The 26,985-nt window shown below is 43.6% G+C and overlaps 1 protein-coding gene across 2 annotated transcripts in view; it reads right to left on the bottom strand.

Moving 5' to 3' along the window:
* RILPL1 (Rab interacting lysosomal protein like 1) overlaps positions 1-26,985 on the bottom strand; it is a 101,554-nt gene that overhangs the window by 35,578 nt on the left and 38,991 nt on the right. For both annotated transcript variants that reach the window (XM_082251518.1, XM_082251519.1), the window contains exon 3: positions 8,088-8,206. In XM_082251518.1, the coding sequence (XP_082107644.1) occupies positions 8,088-8,206 (119 nt within the window). The remainder of the gene's footprint in view (positions 1-8,087; positions 8,207-26,985) is intronic.

Genomic DNA, 26,985 nt, shown 5'->3' with positions numbered 1-26,985 from the left:
CCTGACCCTCATTTGTGGGCAAGATATGGGGTAAGATTTTGGCTGATATAATGCCTTCTGGAGTTTTGCTCCCCTTTCTTTAGCTTTCTCATTGGTTCCGTTTGCAGTGGGAGATGTTATTTCGGTACTGTAAGCTGCGGCACGCGGCCAGGGCACGATTTCCACAATTGTCCATCCTCCAGGCTGATCCTTCTGAAGAGCTGCTGGACCAGGGAGACCTTCAAAAACCTTTTTCCTCCCTGTATAGTACACTGCTGTGTCAACTGCCCTAAGATAGAGTGCTTGTGGGAAATTTGGAAAGAAGATGTTCTCTCTCTGGATAAAGAGAATTGAGAGGACTGTCTGGAACAGGGTCCCAAGCTGGGTATCTCCTCCAGAGACAAGCTTATACAGGTCAAATTTCTGCACCGGGTCTATTATCTCTCGGATGTATCCGGGGCAGGACTCTTGTTCCCGCTGTCGCATACACCCGGGATCTCTTTTGGAAATGTTTTGGACATGTCCTAAGCTATCGGTTTTAGGTTTTTGAGTTGGTTAATCTTTGCCTACAACTATCATTACCCGTCTCACCAGATTTAGCCAGATGATGATGCACAACGGTCCCATCACTTAAAATTGTTAATTTCTTACCTCTTCCTGTATTATGACAAAAATTAGATCCTGCGGAAGTGGACTTCGGCAGAGTCTCCTAGGGTGGCATCCTGGGAGGCCATGATAGATGCTTCGCTTTCCATGTACAAGATCACCTATATGAACAGAGCATGTCCATGGAAATATGACAAAGTGTGGCTTTCCGGGACATCCAACTAGTGGGGTTACTATTTGTGTAACACTGTATAGTACTCCCTTATGTACTATGAGCTCTAGCTATTAGTACCCTGATTGGTTCTCCCTTTCTCCAACCCTTTTACCCTCCCCCTCCCACAGTGCTCTGCATCTAGTGGGCTTTGTTTCAAGTCCATTCCAACAGAAAGGGGAACAGCCGCTAATGGTAGTGAGCGAGGCTACTCTTTATTTTAAAAGGTCCAATAACAACCCTCAGGAACAACTCACAAGATATAGATATAACTTCAGCCACCTATAATTCTGGATCAATTGATCACTTTGTTATGATGTTTTTTGGTAACTCCAAAAAAATAGGTAACTTTTAGGTAACTCCAAGTACATGCTGTCAGGTTAACTGGCTCCTGTCTAAAATGTCCCTAGTATAAGTTTGTATGAATGTGAGTTAGGGACCTCAGATTGTAAGCTCCTTGAGGGCAGGGACTGATGGGAAACTACGTTATACTTTATATGTAAAGCATTGTGTAAAATTGTCTGCACTATATAAATACTTACAATAAATAAATTATAACATTTCTTTAGACAGTTTATGCCATGCACAAAAATGCATACATATGGCTTTTAAATTCCAAGTTGGATTCCGGTCAGCAAGTAAAAAAAAACAAAAAAAAAACAGCATACTAACTATTTGGCCAACTAGAGTTCAGCTTTAACAATGCAGTAAAAAGAGCAATGAGCAAGGAATCTTTCATTGACATCTCAAAAGCAGAAAGTAATAAAAAGACCTGAACAAACTCCAGGGTATATTTCCAGAATAATATTGAAGAAAAGAGTCAACATAAAAATGATAAGAAGGTTTTCTTTGTGGGTTTTTTTTTTGCCAAAGTAGGAAAGAGTTCAAACAAGTAAGGGTTTTTTTTTTGCCATCTATGTCCAATTTGGGAGACTTTCCTTCACTTCCTGCCCTGTAACAGGAAGTAAGTTAATCACTCCTATGTGAGAGAAATTCTCTTTATTGGAAGTGCAATAGGTGTCCCCATGAGAAGATTTCCCCTCTATTCCCTTTCAGGTGATGCATCAAAAATTTTGTTTGCCCCTTACTTTCAGTCCCAGTCACCAGAAAAACTAAACGGGGTAAAATCAAACCAATGGGGTGACATACAACAATACAAACCTGAAAAGGGGTTCTAACCTTTTCTCACGGTATCTAAAATTACAAAAAATGCATTTAGCTTTAGATACACTTTGGGGGAGGAAATAAAAACACAAAAATAAAGTTATGGACACCTATTTATAACAATGAGTTACTCTTACACAAGTTTCAGTGTGCTTTACAACTGTGAGTTGCGCTCCACTAATATTGGGAATCTGAAAGCACTGAAGCATGGTTTGTATTTTTTGACCCAATGTACCAAAGTTTTAAAAAAAGTAAAAACTGCACCAAAGAAACCAAGCAAGGGCATGCTCTTTTTCACATTTGAAAGCAAAAACCGACCATTAGACTTACCGGTAACGGTGTTTCTAAGAATCTTTCAGGACGGTAACACGAGAGATGAGAGGCTCCACCCTACAGGAAACACAATCAGTTCACAGCTGTTAAACCCCCCCCCCCTCCCCCCTCAGTTGTAAAAAAGGGATTCTCCAACCGATTCATAAGGGATATACAATCGCTTAGGTACTTACCACCTATTGTTTATATTCTTTCCTCACCCTTTTAACTGAGTGGGAAGTAGGCCTGCCATCCTGGAAGGTTCGTAGGAACACTGTTACTGGTAGGTCTAACAGTTGGTTTTCTCCTCTCACCTTCCAGGACAGCAACACATGCGAGGATAATAAAGTAACCACAGGCCTACCCTAGGGTGGGACCACCACCTGTAGTACCTTTCGGCCAAAGGCTAGGTCTTGCTGAGACAGTACCTTCACTCGGTAGTGCTTCATGAAAGTGTCACGGCTGGACCAGGTGGCTGCACTGTGAATCTGTTCCCAGGAAGCTCCCACTTTCTCAGCCCAGGAGGTTGCCAGTGCTCTGGCTGAGTGTGCTTTCAGTTTTGCTGATGCAGGGATACCTGAAATCTCATATGGCAATGGCTTGTCTGATCCACCTAGAGACTGAAGGTTTTGACGCTTGCAGTCTCTTCCTTGGTCCAAAGTAGAGGATCAAAAGGTGATTAGATCTCCTAAACTCCCTGGTCCTCTGTAAATAAGTCCTGTGAAAGGAAGATGCTACTTTGGGCCGATATAGAGGATCTGGCCTGAGAATAATCCTATCTGGGAAGATCAACATAAATGGTTCTTTAATTGAAAGACCTTGTAATTGCCCTATCTTTCTAGCTGTTGTGACAGCTAAAAGGAAGGCTAGCTTTAGGGTCAAAAACTTAAAGGGAACCACTTCCATAGGTTCAAAAAGGTTTCTAGATAACGCCTCTAGAACCCTAGTCAGGTCCCAAGGAGGGAACCTGTCTCTAGTGACAGAAGTAAAAATCTTTAAAGGTTCTTTTGCAAGTCTCGTGTCTAAAAAAACAAAACAGTGAGCTGCTATTTGTACCTGAAGGGTGTTAACTGTCACACCCTTTCTACCCCATCTTGTAGGAAATCCAAGATTATGGGGACAGAGGCGGAAGAAATTTGCTTCTGCCTACGCCAGGTACAAAATGTTTTCCAAACTTTTAAATATACTTTCCTCGTTACTGGTTTCCTCCTCAGAAGGAATGTGTTTATCACTCTGTCCGAGCAGCCCTTTAATCTAAGGATCTGGCGCTCACCAACCAGGCTGTCAACTGGAATAACTCTGGCCTGGGGTGCAAAACTGGACCCTGCAATAGTAGGTCTGGATGGTTCGGAAGCATCCAAGGAGGTGCCACTGATATCGCCCTCAGGGTCACAAACCAGCCCTCCTTGGCCACCAAGGCGCAATTAAAAGGAGGCGGAGGCCCAAGGAACAACTGAGCTTCTGTAAAACTCAAGGGATTAGAGTTAGAAGGGGAAGGCAATAGGCTAAATCGAACTGCTATATCTGGGCCAGAGCATCCAGGGTCACCATCCCACTTTCCCGTGAAAGGGAGAAGAATCTCCTTACCTTTCGGTTTTGTAGGCTGGCAAATAGGTTTATTTCTGGGCAGCCGAATTTCCAGACTAGTGTCTGAAATACCTACGGATTCAGCTCCCACTCCCCCTGTCTTACTTGATGGTGGCTGAGGAAATCTGCTTCCCGGTTGCTTTCCCCTTTTATGTCAATGGCCGACAGGAAGATCTCCCTTCCTTCGGCCCAGCCTAGGATTTCCTTGGCTAGTTCCAAAAGGAGTCTGGACTTGGTACCTCCTTGGTGATCCAGGTAAGCTAGTGTTGTAGCATCATCGGAGCAAACGTGAATCTCCATGCCTGAAATTAAACTCTCGAAGGCTCTTAGAGCTTTGCCCACTGCTCTGAGTTCTCTGAAATTGGAAGAGGACTGGGCTACTTCCTTGCCCCAGGTGCCCTGGGATTTGGCTTCCTCTAGATGAGCCCCCATTCCCAGGGGCTTGCGTCTGTTGTGACTTTCAGAGGGCTCCACTGACCCCAAGGTCTGCCCTACTCCAAATTGCTTGGTATTGACCACCACTTGAGGGGAGCTTTTACCTGAGGGGGAGGATCACATTTTCGTCCAGGGACTCAACCTTTTTGTCCCAGGAGGAAAGGTGGAAGAATTTAAGGTCTCTTGAGTGTAACTGCACCCAAACCACTGCTGGGATGCTGACTCACATGAGTCCAAGAACTCTCAGGTTCTCTCTCCTGAGGGGGCGACCATCAGCCCTCTTACTAAAGAGACTACCTTTTCCACCTTTTCCCTTGGAAGGAAAAGACTTTGTACCTGTGAGTCTATCCGGTACCCTAAATAGGTCTGAACCTGGGCCGGCTCCAGGGATGACTTTTCCATGCTGACCAACCAGCCTAGCGTCTGTAGAACTGTTAACACCTTCTTGGTGTTTGATCTCACCTGGTCTGCCGACTAACCAAAGATCAGTAGATCGTCCAGGTAAGTAATCAATGCTATTCCCTGGAGATGAAGATAGGCCATCGCTTCTGCCAGGATCTTGGTAAAAATCCTTGGACTGGCCGCTAGACCAAAGGGAAGTGCCCTGAACAGCCAATGCAAAATCCCATCTTTGGTAACCACCGCAAATCTCAGGAAGGCCTGGTGTTCTGGATGAATCGGAACATGTAGGTAGGCATTCCCGAGAGCCAGAGTAGTCATAAACACATTTTCAACAGATTTTTTGCGATCTGCATAAATACCTTCAATTGAAAACCTCTTGTACTCTAGGAACTTGTTTATGTTTCTGATAAGGCGGTATTTCCCACAGGGCTTGGGGACAACAAACATGTGGGAATAAAAGCCTTGTCTGACTTTCTGGTACGGGAACTATCACTAGTTGTTCAGCTAGTTCTTGAATCCCGTTGAAAAAGGGCTCTCCTTTTTAGTACATCCCTGGGAGGATGTATTAAAGTAATTTCTAGTGGGGGTATGGATGAAAATTTCAGGCTGTAGCCTTCCTGAATGAGGTGAGAAATGTATGGACTGACTGAAATTTCCTCCCATTGTGAAATGAAATGTGACTGTCTGCCCCACATTTTAACTCTGGTGCCACTTAGTATCTTTTGTGCTTGAGCCTGGAGAGGGGAAGAGCAAATTACTTCTTTGCCTACCTCTACCAAAGCCCTGTTTCTTATTGGGTTCCTTTTTGGCTCTTTGTTGACTTTGAACTGGGGGGCCATGAAAACATTTCCTATATCCCTCCCTTTTGGGCTTGATAGGAAATTTCCTTCCTTTCTCAGAGGATCCAGACAAAACTTCATCCAGGGCTGGGCCAAACAGCAAGGACCCTTCAAAAGGTAGACCACACAGCCTCACTTTTTAAGTAAAGTCCCCTCCCCAAGCTTTAACCCAAATGGCTCTCCTAGCTGAATTAATGAGAGCACCGGTCTTAGTTGAGGCTATCACCGACTCAACCGCTGCATCAGCCAGGTAGGCGACAGCTTTCACTATAACCGAAAGGGAATCTAACGCCTCCTGAGACTTACTTCCCTATGAAAGGTGTTTTGTAGGTTTCTCTATCCAGAAATGTGCATTCCTAACTACGCAGGTTGCAGCCAGTGCTGGGGCCATAGTGGATGAGTTGGCATCCCAGGCTTTCTTTAGCAGAGATTCTGACACAGTCTATGGCATCTCTGATATTCCCTGTATCCTCAAAGGAGAAGTCAGACCTCTTAGTCACCCGAGACAGGGAGGCATCCAATTTTGGACTCTTTAGGAATTTCTGCACCTTCTCCTCCTTAAAGGGGAATCGCCTTTTCCACGCATTTGGTCTGACCAAACTCCTTTGAGGAACCTCCCATTGTTGAAGAATTAAATCTTTCAAGGACTGGTGAACAGGAAATACTTTGGACTGGTTTTTAACCAATCCCTTATACATCTTTCCTGTGCCGAGGTCTTCTTGGGGGTTCCGGGATTTTTTTCCGTAGCATACATAGCTTGAAGGAGTCCCTCCAGATTTTCCAGACCAAACAGATTTCTGTTTAACTTGGTCTCCTCTGCTTTACTATCTGGGTCCACATCAACCTCCTCCCCAAAGCTAAGCTTAAGCTCAGATTTTGCCTGACATTCTGCCTCTCCCAAGTCCTCCTCTTCCCTAGCTTGAGCAGGGGAAAGACCCTGAGAACCAGGCAGAAAAGCAGTCGGCCCTGCCTTGGAAAGTAAACTTTCCTAAGAAGGGCCCTCTTTAGGGGCTAGCTCATCCGGGTTTGCTACCTGGGCTGAAGCTACAAAGGTGCGAAAGGACTGGATAGTGGCTAGCAAACTAGGAAGGAAATCCTTCATTAACCCTGAGGCCTCCTTACCAGCCAATTTGTTAATACACCTATAGCAAAAGGGCTTGGTGTGAGATCTGGGCAATCTCTCCCCACAATTACCACACTTCTTAGAGGAGCTGGTGCTAGCGGATACAGGGGTCAACTTGGCCACAGGCCCCCAAAGGCGAGAGCATGGGAACTACCAGGGACTAAGCCCGACACTGGTATTACCCCACAATAAGGAAACGGCACTTACCAGTCTCTGATTTGCTCTTGCCTGCAGCCACTTGCACCGCCTTTCCCTCTTCCTTCCCCATGAGGTGGGTTCAGGCAGGCCTCATGCTTCTGGCAGCTTTCTGGCTCCTGTTAGCTGGAGAGTCTTCTGCCTTACCACTGCCATGCGGGTCTGGCGTCTCCTCTGCGCTTGACTCCTTCTTCCAGGTTGCACTGCGAATGCTCCCCCTCTACCTCGTACAAACCGTAAGTTCCGGTTTCAGAACGAGGCTTGGAGCGCACGAGACCTCCCCAGACTACCGCTATGTGCTGTGGCCGGACGTCCCGGTGTAATGCTGGCTGCATGCAGGGGAGGACAGGAGGAGACCCCTGCTGTAGAGCAGGCAACAAGCGGTGGGACCACCACAGTTGTGACCTGTGCCACCGAGGCAACCTGTGAGAAGCCCAGAAAAGACGTGCAGTAAGAGTGCGGCCCTCACCGGCATTCCTGAACCTGCCTCACAGGGGAACCATCTGGCTCAAAGTCTCTAGGTCAGAGAAAAAAATGAATGTTTCGCTATAGGAGAAACACAAGCAGTACTGAGGGACAATGGGAAGGGTGGGGCCTTTTAACAGCTGTGAACTGATTGTGTTTCCTGAAGGGTGGAGCCTCCCAACTCTCACGTGTTGCCATCCTGGAAGGTGAGAGGAGAAATTAGAGATAAAGTGTTACTAAACCCAGGACCCTGCATTCACTGTATCTGGTATCCCACAGTACACAGAATGTGAAAATGCAATTATTTTAATAAACATAAACTGCTAAATACCTTTTCTCATCAGCATTATAAAGCAGTCTTGTGACTTCTATCAGTGCCTGGTTAAAGCTTGTAGGAGGAGTTTTCATATTGCACTGGCTGTCCTATCGGGATACAGGGCCCCTGACCCCTCTGTCTGGACAGTGCTGATTGGCCCTGTGCTGATTACATGCACTCTCCCAAGAAAAAAAAGCAATACACACCAGACTGAGCATGTGCAGCCCGACTCTATTTACTCTGTCTTATCTGGACATGTTTTTGGAGCAGTGCAAGAAAAGGAGGATCTGTGCATACAGGATCAAACAGCCTTTTTACACAATGCAGAGGATAAACCCCTTAGGTTCCACATTGAGTATAACAAGCATACTTTAACACAAATACAGACTGATTTTACGGTTTTGGGTTTAGTAACACTTCGTAACAAGTGTTAACAAGTATTCCAGTACTCACCGCTTCTACATCCTCGTTTTTAAGTACAAGCTCTCTGTCTTTTGCTCTTATTTCATCTCTCTGTTTATCCACCACCTCCTTTAATTTTTTCATCACTTGCCTTTCTCTCTCAGACATGCCTAGAAGAAGGGAAGAATATACTTAATAAAATACTTGAAATTAGACAGTAACCATTGCTGACGGCACTCTAAAAAAATGCTAATTGTTTACAATAATTTTAAAGACACTGCTCCAGAAAACATGCACTCAGAACTTCTGATCTCTATATTTATTCTGGATCTATGATTTGGAAAATTTAAATTCACAGGATTAGCTAATATTAGACGGACAGACAATTAGCATTTTCAAAAGGAAAGGTTAGACTACGCATTTCTCACAGAGGAGGTGTGGCAGGAAATTCTACCACTGCAGGTCCCCACCCCATCTCCTCCAGGGATATGGTTATGCAGAGAAAGTTTTTATATAGGTCTTATTATACTCCTAGTCTCCTTTTCCATTTAAATAATTTAAATAAGCTGCCCTCTGCTGTGTGTTCAGTGTTCTTTAGCAGCTGGCATGTTTTATCATATGGTATGGAAATGTCTACCTATCAGAGAGTTTAATGTCTGAAATCACTGCTTTCATTAGCTCAATTACTTAAATACCTAAGGTTTGTAACCCCCTAAGATGCCTATGTGGACATATGGATGAGGCCTCTCTCCCTAAAACATTCCCAGCTTTTTCTACGCCAAGAAATCTATTGCTATGCACTGGAAATCTTCTGTTCCCCTACTGTAGCTTTTTGTCTGAACCTCATTAATCAGGTGCTCTCTTTATACAAACGGACCTATGAAGCTAGGGGTTGCCCCCAAAAATGTATTAAAATTTGAAACCCTTGGGTGCCCTCAAGCTGTACTATACCACCAGATACTTCAGGTGATACTTAAGGTGCTGATTGGATCTAGGGTTTACTTGCTGAAAAAATATTCTGCTGCTTATATGGATTGTTTTTTTGACGATTTATATTTTACATATTTTGGTGAACTAGTGTTGTATAACTCCTCTTCCTTTATATATTATCAGTGTATTAAGTGGACATTTGGTTTGCATTGTATGGTGACACTTGAGATGTGACTGTTCAATTCTCTTTTTGTTGTTGTTTTTGTTTCCTATATATATTTGTATGTTTTATATACTGTACAATAAAAGTTTTTTTTTAGTTTTTTTTTTAAAAGGGTAAGGGTCCTTTCACACGGCCGCTCCGCTGCTTAAGTCCGCTGCGGGACTTTTTTTTTCCACGGAGCGGATGACATTTGTGTCATCTGCTCCGTGTGCCCGCATATCATCCCATCCGTTTGCGGATGATATGCGGACATAATGTAAGTATATGGCATTGCGGATGTCAGCGGATGACACCGCTGACATCCGATTTTCCTTCCTTTCCTTTTTTTACACGGATGAAAAAATAGGGTTCTGTTCCATTCGAAAAAACGGAACAGAACTGAAAGGAGGAAAATCGGATGTCAGCGGATGGTATTCCGCTGACATCCGCAATGCCATTCACTTACATTATGTCCGCAAATCATCCGCAAACGGATGGGATGATTTGCGGACACACGGAGCGGCCATGTGAAAGGACCCTAAAAGAAAAAATGCTTACTTCTCTTAGAACAGTATTTTTTTTTTACAGCAGTTGTCATTAGATGTTCCTGTATGCCACCCCCCCAAAAAAAACACAACACCGATCACACTTCACTTGTATCAATATGACACCTTCACCAATATAACAATTTTACTTATCAATAAAAAGTTCTGATGTTCTGTTTTATCACATACATCCTTTGCAAACCTGACACATATGGGTTTATGTATAAAAAAAAAAAACAATCTATCACTGTATTATTTGTAATAGGTTTATCTCCTATTGTGGTCAGCGGCATCCAGTGGCCATAATGTGGTACTTTTCTGAAAAACCTCAATAAAAAAAAAAATACTGCAAAATACTCCATTATGATCACCAGATACCCCAATGTGTCTAGCTACTTGGTAGGTTATGGGTATTTGTCATCATAAGAGACAGAGTAAATCGGCAAGCTGGCTTGGGAAAAGCATACAAAATGGAGTGGGTACAATCTGGGTGGGTCTGAAACCTGCCACTATAGAAGCTCTTGATCTAAAGTCTTTATTTTTAATCTACTGTAAGCGTTATGTATAGTGAGGTAGGCCTTTGCAAGAACGTATCGTCAGACTTGTATAAAGTACTCAAAATTTCTACTTGAGTAAAAGTACAAGTACTCGATCAAAAAGTTACTTAAGTAGAAGTGGAAGTGCTCACAGAAAAAGTTACTTAAGTGGAAGTACAAAAGTATTCAACATTTTTTCTACTTAAGTATTGCAAGTAGTTTTTTCCAAAAAATTGCTACTTAAGTAGAAAAAGTAAAAAGTACCAGTAGTTTTGAAAAAAAAATTCTACTCAAGTACTGAAAGTAGAAGTAGAAGTACTGTGTTATGTAGTTATTAAAGAAAGAAGTCAAAAGTTTGAACATAATATTTGTTTTTATTACTTCAAATGATTTATTCAAATGATTAACCTAAAGGACAATCACAATTCCTTAGGCTGTAACTTTTTATAAACAAAAACAGATAAAGTCCCTCCCTTCCCCTTTTAAAGCATCCCTCCTTCTCTTCCCTGCCTGTTTTTTTTTTCTCCACAGCTTATTGGTGCACAAAATCATATATAAACCAATGTGATATACAACAATATATTCCAATAATGAAATAAAGGAAGAGTGTATGAAATCTAAGTCAATAAAAAGTTCAAAATATTGTGAATCTTCAAATATATATATCATATTCATATGTGACAAAAGATGAATATAATTTCATATCTGCTGTTAATGGGAAAGAAAGAAGTGAACCTCCCAACCAGGGCCGGCCTTAGGTGTTCAAGACAAGCGGCCTGTGCGAGCTGATCCTGTGGCGCCCCCACCAGCGCCCTGCACATTTTTTCTTGCACTTCATTTGACTTTTCTTTTTTATGATCACTACAAACTTGGCCCCCCTTACATTAGAGACCCCCCTTACATCAGAGACCCCCCAACGGAGCCCCCCTTACAACAGAAACCCCCCAACGGAGCCCCCTTACAACAGAGAGTTCAGAAACCCCCCATAGAGGCCCCACTTACATCAGAGACCCCCCACACAGATCACCCTTACAGCAGAGACCCCCCAGCCCACACAAAGAGCCCCCTTTACATCAGAGACCCCAACACAGAGCCCCCTTACATCAGAGACCATCCCCACACAAAGCCCCTTACTTTAGAGACCCCTCACACAAAGCCCCCCTTACATCAGAGACCCCAATACAGAACCCCCTTACATCAGAGACCATCCCCACAGAGCCACCCTTACATCAGAGCCCCCCATAGAGCCCCCCCACAGAGCTCCCCTTACATCAGAGCCCCTCCACACAGAGCTCCCCTTACATCAGAGCCCCCCACATCAGAGCCCTCCCACACAGAGTCCCCCTTACATCAGAGACCCTCCACACAGAGCCCCCTTACAGAGACCCCCACACATCAGGGACCCCAACACAGAGCCCCCTTACATCAGAGACCATGCCCACACAAAGCCCCCTTACTTTAGAGACCCCTCACATAAAGCCCCCCTTACATCAGAGACCCCAATACAGAGCCCCCTTACATCAGAGACCATCCCCACAGAGCCACCCTTACATCAGAGCCCCCCATAGAGCCCCCCACAGAGCTCCCCTTACATCAGAGCCCCTCCACACAGAGCTCCCCTTACATCAGAGCCCCCCACATCAGAGCCCTCCCACACAGAGTCCCCCTTACATCAGAGACCCTCCACACAGAGCCCCCTTACAGAGACCCCCACACATCAGGGACCCCAACACAGAGCCCCCTTACATCAGAGACCATGCCCACACAAAGCCCCCTTACTTTAGAGACCCCTCACATAAAGCCCCCCTTACATCAGAGACCCCAATACAGAGCCCCCTTACATCAGAGACCATCCCCACAGAGCCACCCTTACATCAGAGCCCCCCATAGAGCCCCCCACAGAGCTCCCCTTACATCAGAGCCCCTCCACACAGAGCTCCCCTTACATCAGAGCCCCCCACATCAGAGCCCTCCCACACAGAGTCCCCCTTACATCAGAGACCCTCCACACAGAGCCCCCTTACAGAGACCCCCACACATCAGGGACCCCAACACAGAGCCCCCTTACATCAGAGACCATGCCCACACAAAGCCCCCTTACTTTAGAGACCCCTCACATAAAGCCCCCCTTACATCAGAGACCCCAATACAGAGCCCCCTTACATCAGAGACCATCCCCACAGAGCCACCCTTACATCAGAGCCCCCCACAGAGCTCCCCTTACATCAGAGCCCCCCACATCAGAGCTCTACCACACAGAGTCCCCCTTACATCAGAGACCCCCCACACAGAGCCCCCTTACATCAGAGACCCCCACACATCAGAGACCCCCACACAGAGCCTCCTTACATCAGAGACCCCCACACAGAGCCCCCTTACACCAGAGACCCCAGGCCCCCACACAGAGCCCCCTTACATCAAAGACCCCCCACACAGCGCCCCCTTACATCAGAGACCCCCCACACAAAGCCCCCTTTACATCAGAGACCCCCCACATCAGAGACCCACCACACAGAGCCCCCTTACATCAGAGACCCCCACACATCAGAGACCCCCCACACAAAGCCCCCTTTACATCAGAGACCCCCCACACAGAGCCCCCCTTACATCAGAGACCCCCCACACAGAGCCCCCTTACATCAGAGACCCCCCACACCAAAGACCCCCCCACACAAAGCCCCCTTTACATCCGAGACCCCCACACAGAGCCCCCCCTTACATTTGATGCAGGAGAGAGTTTACTTACCTTAGTATGGAGGCTTACCACGAGAAGGGGCGGGAGGAGGAGGAGAAGGGGCGGGAGGAGGGGGAGCCGACAATCTCTCCTCTGGCGTCCCTGGCCTGGAGAGGAGGGGATCTGTCAGTGGCGGGCACTCAGCCCTGCAGCTATAGAAGACACAGGCACAGCCGCACAGTGGAAGGTAAGCGGCGGTCGTGGCCTGTGTTAACTCTCTCCATGCCGCGGTCGCCGCTTACCTCCCACTGTGCTGCCTGATCATGTACGAGCTGCGATGGCCGCACGGCGCCCCTTTTGCCCATTGCGCCCTGTGCGGCCGCACAGCTCGCACACCCCAAAGGCCGGCCCTGCTCCCAACCAAGGAGAGTCACAAGCGTACATAGACATTTTTTCTGGTAAGAGGCTGATTTTGTTTTTTTCACTGAAAGTTAAGAGCACAGGTTTTGCAATTTTGTTTCACTGGATCTATTTTGGATATTATTTTGCACTTACCTTCATCTGCCGGGTAAGGGGGAAATCCACAAGGTGGTGGGAGTCTGCACCTATTTGGAATAGGTCCTGTTTGATTCCTGCACCTTTGAAAATATATTCATCTTGTTTTGTCACATATTTCAAGATTCACAATATTTTGGACTTTCATTTCATACACTGTTCCATTATTGGAATATATTGTATATTGCTTTATATACGATTTAGTGCACCATATATTTAATTTATCACAGATTCATTTATTTTTGTCCTGGTTGCAGCTTTTTTACATATCAGCATCAGCAGCCAGCAGCGCACCCTTAATATTCACATTTATTTCTCCACAGCTTATTCCCTGCAGTGTGCATAAAGCAGTCATTTTTGGAAGTTACGCATTTTCTTTTCATCCTCAACTTGTTAGGGCAACTAAAAGATCTCAAAGGCCAGTAGGCCACATTCAAGTATTTCTTATGCAACAACAAAAGTGATTAGAGCAAAACATTGAGCTTAAACAAAAGCAGATCAAATATGCCCCTTTAAAGCATCCCTACCCTCTCTTCCCTGCTTGTGTTTTTTTTCTCCACAGCTTATTCCCTTCTTAAATATATTTATATGACTGCTTAATGCATACCAGTTTAAGTTAGAAATCTTTGGTTTATCCTCAAAAGTAGTTGGTTTTCAAAATTGGAACTAGTCAGTCTCGCTCTTCTAGGGCTAAAGACTAATCCTGCAATACTAAAAAGCCTCTCGCAGGCTGCTGATGCTGGAAGAGGTGTGTTTAACTTAACAGACAACTTGCACACAGCTGGAAAAGACTTGAGCAAGTCCATGTTATCTGCTGAACATGACAAGTACGCATCTAGCTGTTTGGCACTGTCTTGTGCCTTCGAACCCTGCATGCCAGAAAAGAAGTCGTCTTCATCAGATGAGCTGGACCTGTTGACCTCTGTACAGTGCAACGAGGGGTCTTCAATACTTCGTTTGATATATTCCATTCCTGAAATATAAGAGTGTGTTAGCTTAGCTAGCTGTTCATTTTATTCAATTGTATATGGTAGAAAATTAGACTATTAGTCAAAATAATGAAATCAAAGTGCTGACAACAAAGCATCTCAACTTGTCTGCATCAAGTGGTCTACTCTTCGCGCACTCCTCCTCATGAATGAGATGCATGGTTGGTTGTATGAAGTTAGGCCTAAGGGGTTTTGCAAGTAATTGCAGAGAAGTACTAAAGCAGAATACATGAAGGATCTTTGGTTATGGGGTTTCTTGCTTAAGTTTGATTTATATAGAATTATTGTGGAACTTATACAATAATAAGAGTTTCAACCCATGAAAGTAAACACAGATTTGACATGATGACATTGTCGGTAGATGATTTTAATGGAAATAATAGTGGCGACTTTATAATTCAAATAATTCCCTTAAACAAAAAGCCTTTTGCAGCATTTACAGCCTGGTGGCAGACCTTAGACAGGAAGGCTTGGCTGCCAATGCCATGATACCGCTATGCTAAAGAGGAAGTCTCCCATACTACCACATCATTTCTCACTCTAACATCATAATGCCCTGGTATGTTTGCAATATCTTCTATGCAGGACAAGCTCATGTGTGTTTGTTTTCATATAAAAAAAAAAAAATTAAAAGTAATCCCCCAATATTTGAGCTGTACTGCTGTATGGTATGTAAATTTGTGATTGCACAAAAAATACACAATAATTCACCCATACTACACTATATATCTTACCCATTTTGATTGTCTCCTCCTCCTGTGTCCAATTTGTCCTGAATTTTGGAAGCAGAATAGCAGCGGCCACCAGCTCTGGGTCTTCCATCATAGGGCCAAAGCGATTCTGAATGCCCACCTGCAAGGCATCCACAAGTGGCTTGCAATACTTCAGAGGCATCTTGATCCTGTTCAGCTTGATTTTCAGGAGCTTGACGGTTGGGAGCAGCCACCCCATCTGGACATTGGTTTCAGCTTGCAAAATGTTAGTTGCTTGGGCGACTGGAGACATGACAGCAGAATACTCAGACAAGAATGCGAGTTCAGCTGGATTAAACCTATGAAGAAGACAAGAACATATAAACAATAAGAAACAAAAAACAGCATTGCTACATGATTGGATGTGGTGATTATCATGCAATGAATTTGGTACATCGTTCAATGTTAACCATTCAATTAAATGTTGTACAAGTAGACAATATGGACCAGAATTGAGTTTGAACAGAAAGAGTACCATAAACCATTTTTAAACTTACATTGGAACCTTCAAATCTGTGCAGAAAACTCTCATTGTTGCCTCTCCCTTTTCTTTCACTATCCTGAGCAGTCTCTCCACAGCCATGAAGACAGAGTTCCACCTTGTTGCATTTGGTCGCACGAGCTGGAGGGAGCAAGCATCTTCCACAATTTCAGCTGCTGTTGAGGATCTTGAACACTTATTCCAAAGTGCATTGCACTTGGCAAATGTTGAGTAGTATAATTTCTTGTACGCCTCATTGGACACTGCTTTGCTGGCATCGGCAGTGGCTATTAGGTTAAGAATGTGGCATGCACACCGCTGGTGCTTCGGGAGCTGGAACTCAAAACCATCATCCTCATCCAAAAGTGAAGATACATCGACAAACTCGACCTCCTCCTCATCTTTGTCTGCTTCTTCCTCCTCCTCCTCCTCCACCTCAACTAGAGCACCAGCATTTCCATCTTCACCGAAGAGTTTGAAGGCTTTAATGAAGTTGGAGCCATTGTCCGTGGTTGTTCTGACTATCTTCCCTCGAATGTCATACTCAGCATGGATATCATTAAGTGCATTTGCCAGAAGGTCGAAAGTGTGAGAGCCTCTTAATCTTTTACAGGCCAGGGCCACTGAGCACCTTTTTAAACTTTCCGGGTCCAGCCAGTGAGCTGTGACCCCAATGAAACTACGCCGCCTGGCTGACCAGCAGTCAGTGGTTGTCGCGATGTGGTCAACAGTTTGCATGGCCTCAATAATCTTGATCTTCATCTGTTTGGCAGCATCATCAATCATAGATGTGAGTGTGATTCTTGTCATTATTTTGGTATTTGGTACCAGGTCTAACACAAAATCGCGGAAAGCTGCTTGCTCTACAATGTTGAAAGGCTGAAGTCCTCGGACAACATACTTCATGATTGCCTTGTCAATGGATCTCTGAGGCATTGTGCTCCAGCTACCCATTAATGTCGGCTGCTTGATGGAAGGGGAGGGAATCGGTGTCTTCTTCTTTCGCTTTGCAGATGTGAGTTCCTCGTATCTATTCAAGTGGCAGTCATGCTTGCTCTGAAAAGAGACCAAAAAATATATTGTTTTACCTTCACAGAATTATAAAGTTTTACGTGACTGAGCAACATAGCTAGGTGAGTGTATAACCCACACTATTAATAAAAAGCAAAAATAATTCAATTAAAGTCAGTTATACTTATCCACCATAATTCTATATACAAAAAACTAAGCAAGAAACCCCCATAAGCAAAGATCCTTCATGGATTCTGCTTTAGTACTTCTCTGCATTCTTGCTGCAAAACCCTGTAGGCCTAACACTTGATACAACAAGCATGGTTCATGATGAGAAACATGAGTGCGCGAAGAAGACCACTTGAGATGCATGCAGAGCAGACAATTTGAGATGCTTTGTTTGTTGTCAGTCAGCACTCAGCACTTTGATTTCATCACCAAAAGTTTATTTTGACTAATAGTCTAATTTTCTACCATATAATTGAATAAAATTAACAGCTAGCCAACTTACTTTGCACTTTTTTTCCTGTTTTCACCTCACTCCAGTCTAAACTAGGCTAAAATATTTTTTAGGGAATTTTTCTACACATTGTCATATATAATTTTATATATAATTTTATAAATAACCTGAAATTACTGCAGTACACCAAGTTAAATCCTAGTACTAATTGGGGTGTCATAATGACAAATACCCAATAAAGAAGTACCTAGGTCCTAAAATCAATTGTAGAAAGGAAAAGGGAGGAGGAGGCATGAGGACTTTCTGGGTACACTAAGGCTACATTATGTTAAAAAATCATATAAGTTTATTTGGTCACTCTCACTCACAACAATATATTAAGAAAGTTCAGAAAGAGTAAGTAAGACACAAACAAGGTGTCTAAAAACAACACATATGAAGGAATACTCTCATGATACCACAAGGACACAGTGCCTAATGTGTAGATTTCTTGCCCAACATGTTTTGCGGTATCTTGTCCACTTCGTATAGGGGTCTTATGTTAACAGAGAGTTCCTAAACATCTAAAGAGAGAGCTAGTTGCATAATGCATTCAAATAAATCTATCAAAGAAATAGATAAGTTAGAGAAAAATAATATAACAACAATATATCAAAAAGCCACTCACCAAAAGAAGGTCAGGCATCAAGCATGCATAGCACTGCTATGCTTGACGCCTTTACATTACCTCTCTGACCTTCTTTTGGTCAGTGGCTTTTTGATTTGTTCTTATATTATTTTTCTAACTTATCTATTTCTTTGATAGATAGATTTATTTATAGCAGCAATAACATGACATTTATACATACATAGCTGGTGATGACATTCCTGCGAAGGAAGGTGGCCCCACGACGACGACTTAGCCAAGAAGATGGTCCAGGCCGGGCAGGAGGGGGAGGCAACCACCAAAACTGAGCGGAAACGCCTCCTAGACGGACATGGGAGTCCTATGTTGGAGTAAGAAATGGACAAATGGCAGTCAGAAAGTAACTAAGCATATTGGAAAAGTGTTACTAAATATGCATTTAATCGATTCAAAACATATATATTAAAATGTGCAGTGCTGCACAGTCTGCACTCTGCAGACATCAAACAATTGTAAAATTAAAAGGGAATAAGGGATATAAGGACCAGGACCAGGAGAGAGAGAACTTTCCTCCATATTGTAAAAATAAATAGAAAGATATGTTCATCATGATCATTATGTTTGCCTCGCATCCCTTGCTAAACAAAAGCAGGTGCAAGCAGAAAAATATATGTATATATATATTATTTTTACACACACAGTAAAAAAGTACTGTTATATAATAATATCAGCAGACAGTCCAGTCAGCAGCACTCAGTCAGACTCAGGCTCAGCAGTGAGCACACTGCAGACAAAGACTCACCAGGGCAGGGAAGGAAGGAGGGATGGTAAAGAGCCAAAGAGAGGTGCCTCAAAAAAAAACTGGTCAATTAGAAAAGGAAGACCAGCAGCAGGTCACAAACAGAAACACACACTGTGGAAGCCACGGACGGCCCGGACGGGACCACATGGTCAGACTACCATGCTGGGCTCACTGCAAAGAAAAGAGAGTCATATAAAAGTTAAATGAGCCACAAGAAAGAGAGTGCCTGACATCATGATAGGATAGCAAGAGTGTGGACCCCGTCACCCCGAATGCATTTTTTACCAAGTAGTTTAACCACCTCCTCCGTCCCGTCCTGGGCCGTCCGTGGAGCCTGCTGTGCTAATGTCTGTGTAGTCGTGGCCGAGGCTGGCTGACAGGCATCTGCCGACATTTTATAGGACTCCGAGTCCTGTCCGGCCGCTCACGTCCATCGGCGTGTGACGCGGCCGGACCCGGACCCATAATGCGCATGCGCAGATGGCTAGCGCAGCTGACTGTCTGTACGACGGCAGGCGGGGAGGCAGATGATGGACATCTCCACACCCCCCGCCCAGCCAATCAGCACCCGGAAATTCGGAATGGAGAGCCATTCCGGCCGGGTTATTATGGTTATGGGCGCATCTGACCAGTCACACTCACCAGCGCTGCGTAACGTAACCATATAGCAGCCATGATGGAAAGGGGAAACAAGACACAAGACAGTACTTAACTTAATAACTAGTTACTTAACATATATTTTTCTGCTTGCACCTGTTTTGTTTAACAAGGGATGATCAACTGCAAATAGAGGCAAATGAATTGAATATGAATATATATCATGAACATATCTTTCTATTTTGGAGGAAAGTTCTCTTTCTCTCCTGGTCCTGGACTGGTCCTATGATCCCTTAACATTACAAGTTTGATACACTTTAATATAGGTGTTTTAATTATTAAATCATTAAATGCAACACATTTCCAATATTATGCTTTAGTTACTGTACCGTCCATTTCAGTCCAACATACATAGGACCATCAAGCTATAATGATGACAGTATAAATAAAATAAATGATGTTATGCTATGCTTTACTTTACATTACCAGGCTGAACGGCTCTGACCTTCTTTTTGGTCAGTGGCTTTTTTGATATATTGCTCTCTTATATTATTTTTCTAACTTATCTATATTCCTTTGATAGATCTTTGCTTTGAATGCAAGCTCTCTGTTTGTTTAGGAAGGACGTAGGAGGAAAAAGTCTCTGTTAACATGATAAGACCCCTTGGCCCTTACGAAGCGGATAGCGATAGCGGAGAAGATACCGCGAAACATGTTGGGCAATGCCAATGCCAATAGGCAGCAACAGGGCAAGAAATCTACACATAGGCACTCCACTGTGTGTCCCTTTGTGGTAGTCATGATGAAAGTATTTCATTCCTTCATTTATCTGTGTTGTTTTTAGACGCCTTGTTGTTTGTGTCTTTATATATGAACTTTTTTAATGTGACCAAAAAAACTTGTATGATTTTTTTAACATAATGTAAGATTAAATCTTACTGGATGGGTCAAAAACACGATTCAACGCTGCGTCATAGCCTTTATGAAATTTATGACAGCTAGTTAACGCGTTAACGTTAAGCATGTCGCTAACTCGCTAATCGCTACGCTAAAGGGCTTACAGTTACAGCTGATAGCTCAAGCTGGTGTGATTTTGATATTTGTAAAAAATTGTAACTTACCTTGATATGTTTCTTCAAATTCGACGGTGAATTTTTGAAGGCCAGTATTTCACAACCTTTCGGGCGGCAGAGTAAGCACCTCATTCTATATGACTTGTCTTTCACACCGACATATGAGAACATCGACTCTAAGTAGGGCCAGGGGTGGTCTCCTTCATGAGCTTCCTCACTCTCACAGCCAGGCAGATCACTTGAAGTTGAAGGGCCAGGGGTGGAAGGTGGTGTTTTTGGTTCGTCCATCTTTTCAGCTGAGGCAGAATGAGCATGCGCAGTCTAATCACGGAATCCGCGGATTGATTTGATTCGCTTGATGATGGATGATGATGTGCCAGGCCAGCTTCACAATCACAAACCTTAACCTACAACGCTTAAAAAGTGAAAAATGCATCAAAAACTACTAACAAAGTGGCTGTGCTAAAAATGCTAATAAAGTACCTGCAAATGCAATTATATAATAATAATATATATTCTTCTTGTATTCAAAATCAGATTAATCGTCCACAGTATCAAAAATAAAGTGACATGTCTGTGCTAAATGCAGTGCAAATTATTCCCACAATGTAAATTTAATTCATATAAAATATATTATATGACAATACCACAATAAAATAAGTTGTGATTGTGAATAAGTTAGGTGCAAGATTAAGTGTGTAAACTAAACTTTATAAGGAAAAGTCCATAACTGAATTCCAGTGTGCAATCTAAGAAGTGCTGTCACTTGCTGTCAGATGCTTCCACCTTTCTTCTGTGATCTGCTCAAGTAAAGTGGTGGACTGGATAGCCTCTCTCAGTCTCACCTTAGGAGCAGCACTGGCACTGCACTGGTTCAAAAACCTGTCTATATATATTATTTTCATTATAAGAACTTGTCAGAACATGCTTCCACCACCTGTCCTGAGTCCTGACTCCTTCACACTAGTGCTCATTTGCTTTGCTCAAGTCAAGTGCCTGTGCCACTGCCAGTGGCCACTGCAGTGCGGGCACAGCCGCACAGGCAGAGGCAGGCCGCAGGAAGCACAGGCACCAGTCCACCTCACCCACACACACAACACACTTATGGTCCAGGTGAGTCCATGGACCATGGATGATCGGATAAATAATCATCATAGCCATCACCGTCATCTTGGTTCAAAAAAGCCACCCAGCCGCCCATGACCCGGGCCGGCCCAGGCCGTGCCCGTGTGTGTGTGTATATTAATATAATATATATATTTTATATTGATATTTGATTCTCAAATGGCACATTGCCATGGTGGCAGATGGCAAGGATTAGGCCCTCTCAGTCTCTCCACGGTCCACCTCACTCACCTCACCTCATAGAAGAAGAAGATGAGAGAGATGCCAAAGAAAATGCTCCGAGTCCTGCTCCCGCGTCACAACTCCTCTCAGACTCAGTAAGGGCCCTAAGGGGTGGAGTCTGAGTGACACATCACGTTTAGAGGCGGAGAGACCTCAAGCGGGAAGTGGCAGCACGGCTCCTCCAGTGCGGTCTCTTAACTTGATGATCATGATGACGACAGTGATTCCGCGGGCCGCGGCGCGAGCGAAGCTGTGGGATTGATTGAATTGAGTTGTGCTGCCTGCTACACGCTACTACCTACTACTACTACTACTAAATTGTGAGTCAGTATGTATATTTATTTCATTTTTATATATAAAAGCGGACCGGTATTGTTGAGCTGAGCACTACACTAGATCTCCTGGCTGTCACTTTGTCACATGTTGGGAAATCACAGTGGCTCAGCTCCAGAAATGGCGGGTGTCCCCGTCATCCTGCCAGGGCCGCCAAGAAGTTCATCACCTAAAGCAATCTTATCTTTAATCTTACACACTTCAACTTGTTGCACGCACCTGACCTGACCCTAAGTCACCTAACTTATTATTTCATAACTTATTTTATTGTGATTTTATTTTCATATTTTATTTTTATATGAATTGAATTTACTGTTACTACATTGTGGGAATAATTATTTTCAATGCATTTAGGCTTTAGCACTGTTGTTTTTTTTGATACTGTGTGGACTCGAAGTGTGGGCAGGGCACACTGGGGGCAACGATGATATTATATCGATTGCACAGGCACTTTATTCGCACAGCCAAGTTGTGTTTGTTAGTAGTTTGTTTCTTGATGCACTTTAAGCGCTGCCGCTGTAGCACCTTTGTTTGTTTCATATTTTCTTTTTATTGGAAAGATTTGGTATAGCAGCTTTTATTATACACTGCCTTTATTTTCGTATGCGCTGATTTACAAATGAATGACATTATACACATTTTTTGGAGCTTTATGCAACCTGCCATCTACTGTTCTGGCAGTGGTAATTTTTTTAAAAGTAACGAGTAACGATGCAGCACAAAAAAAAAATATCGGAGTAGAAGTATCGAAATCATCGGAAAAATGTAGTGAAGTAAAAGTAGAAGTAGGAGAAAAAAATTCTACTTTAGGAAAGTACAGATACCGCATTTCGGTACTTAAGTACAGTACTTAAGTAGTTCTACTTCGTTACTATACATCTCTGCGTATCGTATATGTTAATTTTAGGTTAATTTTAGCATTCATACACTTTTCAGTTTGTGGTATATTTTTGAGTTGGTCTGCAGAGGCAGTTCTGGCATGCCAAGTAAGAACAGTAAACACACTTGCAGAATGTGTTCCTTGGAGATTGCAACATTGTAAAATAGTACTCTTTAACAAGTTTACCTTCAGATATTGCAAGAATAATTTTGAGCAGACTTGTCATCTAGACAGAAAGCACATATAAAATTCCTAACAGTGCAGTGTTTGTATCTTCTACCTTATATTACTAGAACGAAGCCTGCACTTATACATTTCTCATAGCAATACCATATTTATTGGTGTAAAACAACAGGATGTACATACATAAACGAATGCTGTGTTCACACGGTTGTGCTGCAACATAAAAATGCATAGTGCGCTGTGGTGCAATTAATTCTTACTGGCACTCCAAGGTACCTTGCCAATGCACATGTGTTGCAGTGTATCACAGTGCACTACCATGCATTGAGGTGTGCTGCATTTCAAAAAAAGTATATACATGCACCCGGCTTTGGTGATTTTTGGTGCCCTAGCCAAATGAATAGGCTGCTTTAATGGAATGAAGATAAATTCCATAGTCCTTTATATTCTGGAATGCCCCTGTAAGAAAATGTATGTGGGTAAGACAAAACGGCAATTACGTGTGCGATTCGGTGAACATCTAAAGAGTATAAAACTTGAGGCCCCGAAAGGGTTGCATTTTGCTGCAGAACATCATGGAAGCCCCAAAGGTCTAAAAATAAAGGGATTCTTTGCTCTAAAAATCTCCAGTCGCAGGGGCGATTTTGATACCATTCGGATTAAAAAGGAAAAGTCCTGAATTTTTAGGCTGGATACTATGTCTCCTAAGGGGTTAAATAATGAAATGAGCCTCAAGGTCTTTTTGGAACCTTAGTTCAAGACCAGATTTGGGGTCAGGTATTCAAGAGTGAACTGACCCCATTCCTCGCACGTATTGTGACAACTTCATATTTAATTTACTTTATATTTACAACATATTTCCTAATTTTCCTTTTCCTTTCTCCTTGGATATGTGCCAGTGAAATGGTATCTCTTTTCCTTTATTCAATTTTGAGATGTAATCCTATAATCTTTATCTTTTACTCTCTATTACTTATTATCCCTTACTTTCCTAAAAATACTGTCACTTTTATAATCACGGCTGTTATTTGTCCCACTATATACCCCAGTATGGGTGTGCCCTGCTATATGTATGCTTGCCCAGTGGGTAGAGCGCGCTCCCAAGACTAAAATAGGTATTTACTTTTTACCAAGGGGTCAGATGGCACCTGTAACATGGGTTGCAACTACCTGGTTGTTTTTAATTTTTGACCACTAGAGGGTGTTCGTGAGTACACTAATGCATGTATGGTGCCAACCCTAGTAGACGACAGTTGTGTGGAAACGTGTCGGGCCTAGAGAGTATGTGTGACATCATCGGGACTAGCCAGACGGGTGACACCTCCACTAGAGATATTGACTCATGGTTAATCTTTTAACCTCAACGTAAGGCTCCATGTACACGGGACGCTGGAAATGGCCGTTTAGGAGCAGTTGGGCATTTTTTTTAGAAGCCCCTGAACCCATCTACAATTTATCTTATCTGTCCATGTACACCAGGTCGTTTGCAGTCGTTTGAGGGCAGTTGCGTTCAGGGACTTTTTTTAGAACGCAATTATTTGCGTTCGAACGCGTGTTTCCCGGCGTAACGCAAAAACGCGACCGAACGTGATGACCCGCGTTTGGCGTTCGCATTTTTCCATTTTAAAGGGGAATCATTTTTTTGACCTCTAGGAACGGTTCTAAATGCAAACGCCCGCTAAACGCCTGCTAAACGTGGGTACAAACGCGACCGAACGGACGTTTCAAACGTCCTAAAAATTCCAGCATTCAAAGGGACTTTTAACAATGTCCCGTGTACATGGACCCTAAGCGTAACCTGTATTTCTTTTAATAGATATATGGCTGATTTACACTATGAGGCTTCTCCCCGTTTCATACATGATCTCTGGATATATGGAGCCTATCACTACAAGATTTTGGAGATTCGGCTTTTGAATTACCTGCATCCATAGTCACTTTCTCCTAAGCGGCTTTGATCTCTCTAATAGGGATCCATTTTGTCTGGTAAGAGGCCAATTTATCTGGTTGAAGGAGCACCTTTTTCAATTTTAGAGCACTAGTGAACACGGAGCAGAATATTCAACATCTCTGCACCTTTTTATTAGATTTATGCACTTTCGAAAAGTTGTGGACTCCATATATATAATTTTTCGTATAATGCACTGAGATTTAATATTATATCATTTAAGCACATGTTCATATTATTGCTGTACATGGATTTGTTAATTTGATTTGTGCACTTTGTGGTTTACATTCATCATAGTTTGATATCCAGTATACATCTGCATAAGTCAACTAATTGCACTTTGTTTGATCCACCTGATTTTTGTCATTACAACCATTTATTACAATTGGTCACAATTGTTTAGGAACAGCGCACCATTATTTTTTACACTTCCAGAATTTGAGTTGCTGCAGTTTCACATCCAGTCAGCGCAGAGATACATTTTTTGTTTATTTTTATATATACAGCACAGCCAAGTGGATGACACCACTTAAAGTGATATTAAACCCTTCAGTCCCCCCCCCAGAAAAATATTTTTTCTTGTTCTTTAACCCCTTCATGCCTAAGCCTTTTTCTGACATTTATTGCTTACAAGATATAATCAGTATTTTTTGCTAGAAAATGACTTAGAACCCCAAAGATATATATATATATATTTATATTTAATTTTCTAGCAGACACCCTAGAGAATAAAATGGCGATTGTTGCAATATTTTATATCACAACGTTATTTGCGCGGGGGTCCTTTAAATGCAATTTTTTTTGGAAGAAATACACTTTCATTAATAAAAAAAAAACAGTAAAGTTAGCCCAATTTTTTTGTATATTGTGAAAGATGAGGTTACACTGAGTAAATAGATACCCAACATGTCATGCTTTAAATTTGAGCACACTTTTTTACTCCTTCCTCTGATCTGCTTTCCCACCCGCCTTCCCCTTTTCTCTCTCGTTCCCACACTCCATCCTCCACTTTCCCCTCCCTTCTTTGCACACTCTACTCACTCATCCCACTCTCTCTAGATCCTGACCTTAATAAGTAAAATTAAGAAGGCTATCCCGTATACATTTCTGGATCCAGGTCTTCTATTCTCATTTGGCTCTGGGTTCCCAGGCCACCATGCCCTCCGGACGCTTGCCAACAGTTGATCCCAGTGGGGGACGCGGTCCCGTTGGTGCTATACGAGCGAACTCTATATGCATATCCAGGGCCGGCCCTACCATGGGTCCCGGTGGGACCATGGGACCCAGGCGGCACTAAGAGGGGCGGCCCCAGGCCGCCTCTTCTCTGCTTCGGGTTGGTGCCTAAGGCGCCTTTAGAAACAGGTAAGTGAGACTGCTCCACAGCCACACTACCTGCCATTATGCGGGGCTGCAGGCATACTACAGAAGATGCAGTGCTGCGGGCATGGTACATGCCCGCAGCACTGCATCTCCTGTAGTATGCCCGCAGCCCCGCATTCTCTTGTACCATGCCCGCAGACCCGCATTCTCCTCTACCATGCCCGCAGCACTGCATTCTCTTGCACCATGCCCGCATTCTCCTCTACCATGTCCGCAGCACTGCATTCTCTTGCACCATGCCCGCAGACCCGCATTCTCCTCTACCATGCCCGCAGACCCGCATTCTCCTCTACCATGCCCGCAGCACTGCATTCTCCTGTACCATGCCTACAGCCCTGCATTCTTCTGTATCATGCCCGCAGCCCTGCATTCTCCTGTACCATGCCTACAGCCCTGCATTCTTCTGTATTATGCCCGCAGCACTGCATTCTCCTGTACCATGCCCGCAGCCCTGCAGGGCACTGTGGCACTATAGACAGTAGAAAGCCTGGTGCACTGTTCTGTCCTGCTCCTGCTGTCACTCCGTACGCACTCACACCCCTGTGACTGTTTTCATAGTCCTATAGAATGTGGGGGCCTCTTGGGAGGGCGTGAATTTTTTTTTATTTGGTGGGGGGGGGGGCAGCATTTCATTCTTGGACCCAGG

The sequence above is a fragment of the Pelophylax lessonae genome (genome assembly GCF_965119305.1).
Source record: "Pelophylax lessonae genome assembly, chromosome: 1".
Taxonomy (NCBI): Eukaryota; Metazoa; Chordata; class Amphibia; order Anura; family Ranidae; genus Pelophylax; species Pelophylax lessonae.
The sequence above is the reverse complement of the archived record's forward strand: the minus strand, read 5'-3'. Positions and strand labels throughout refer to the sequence as shown.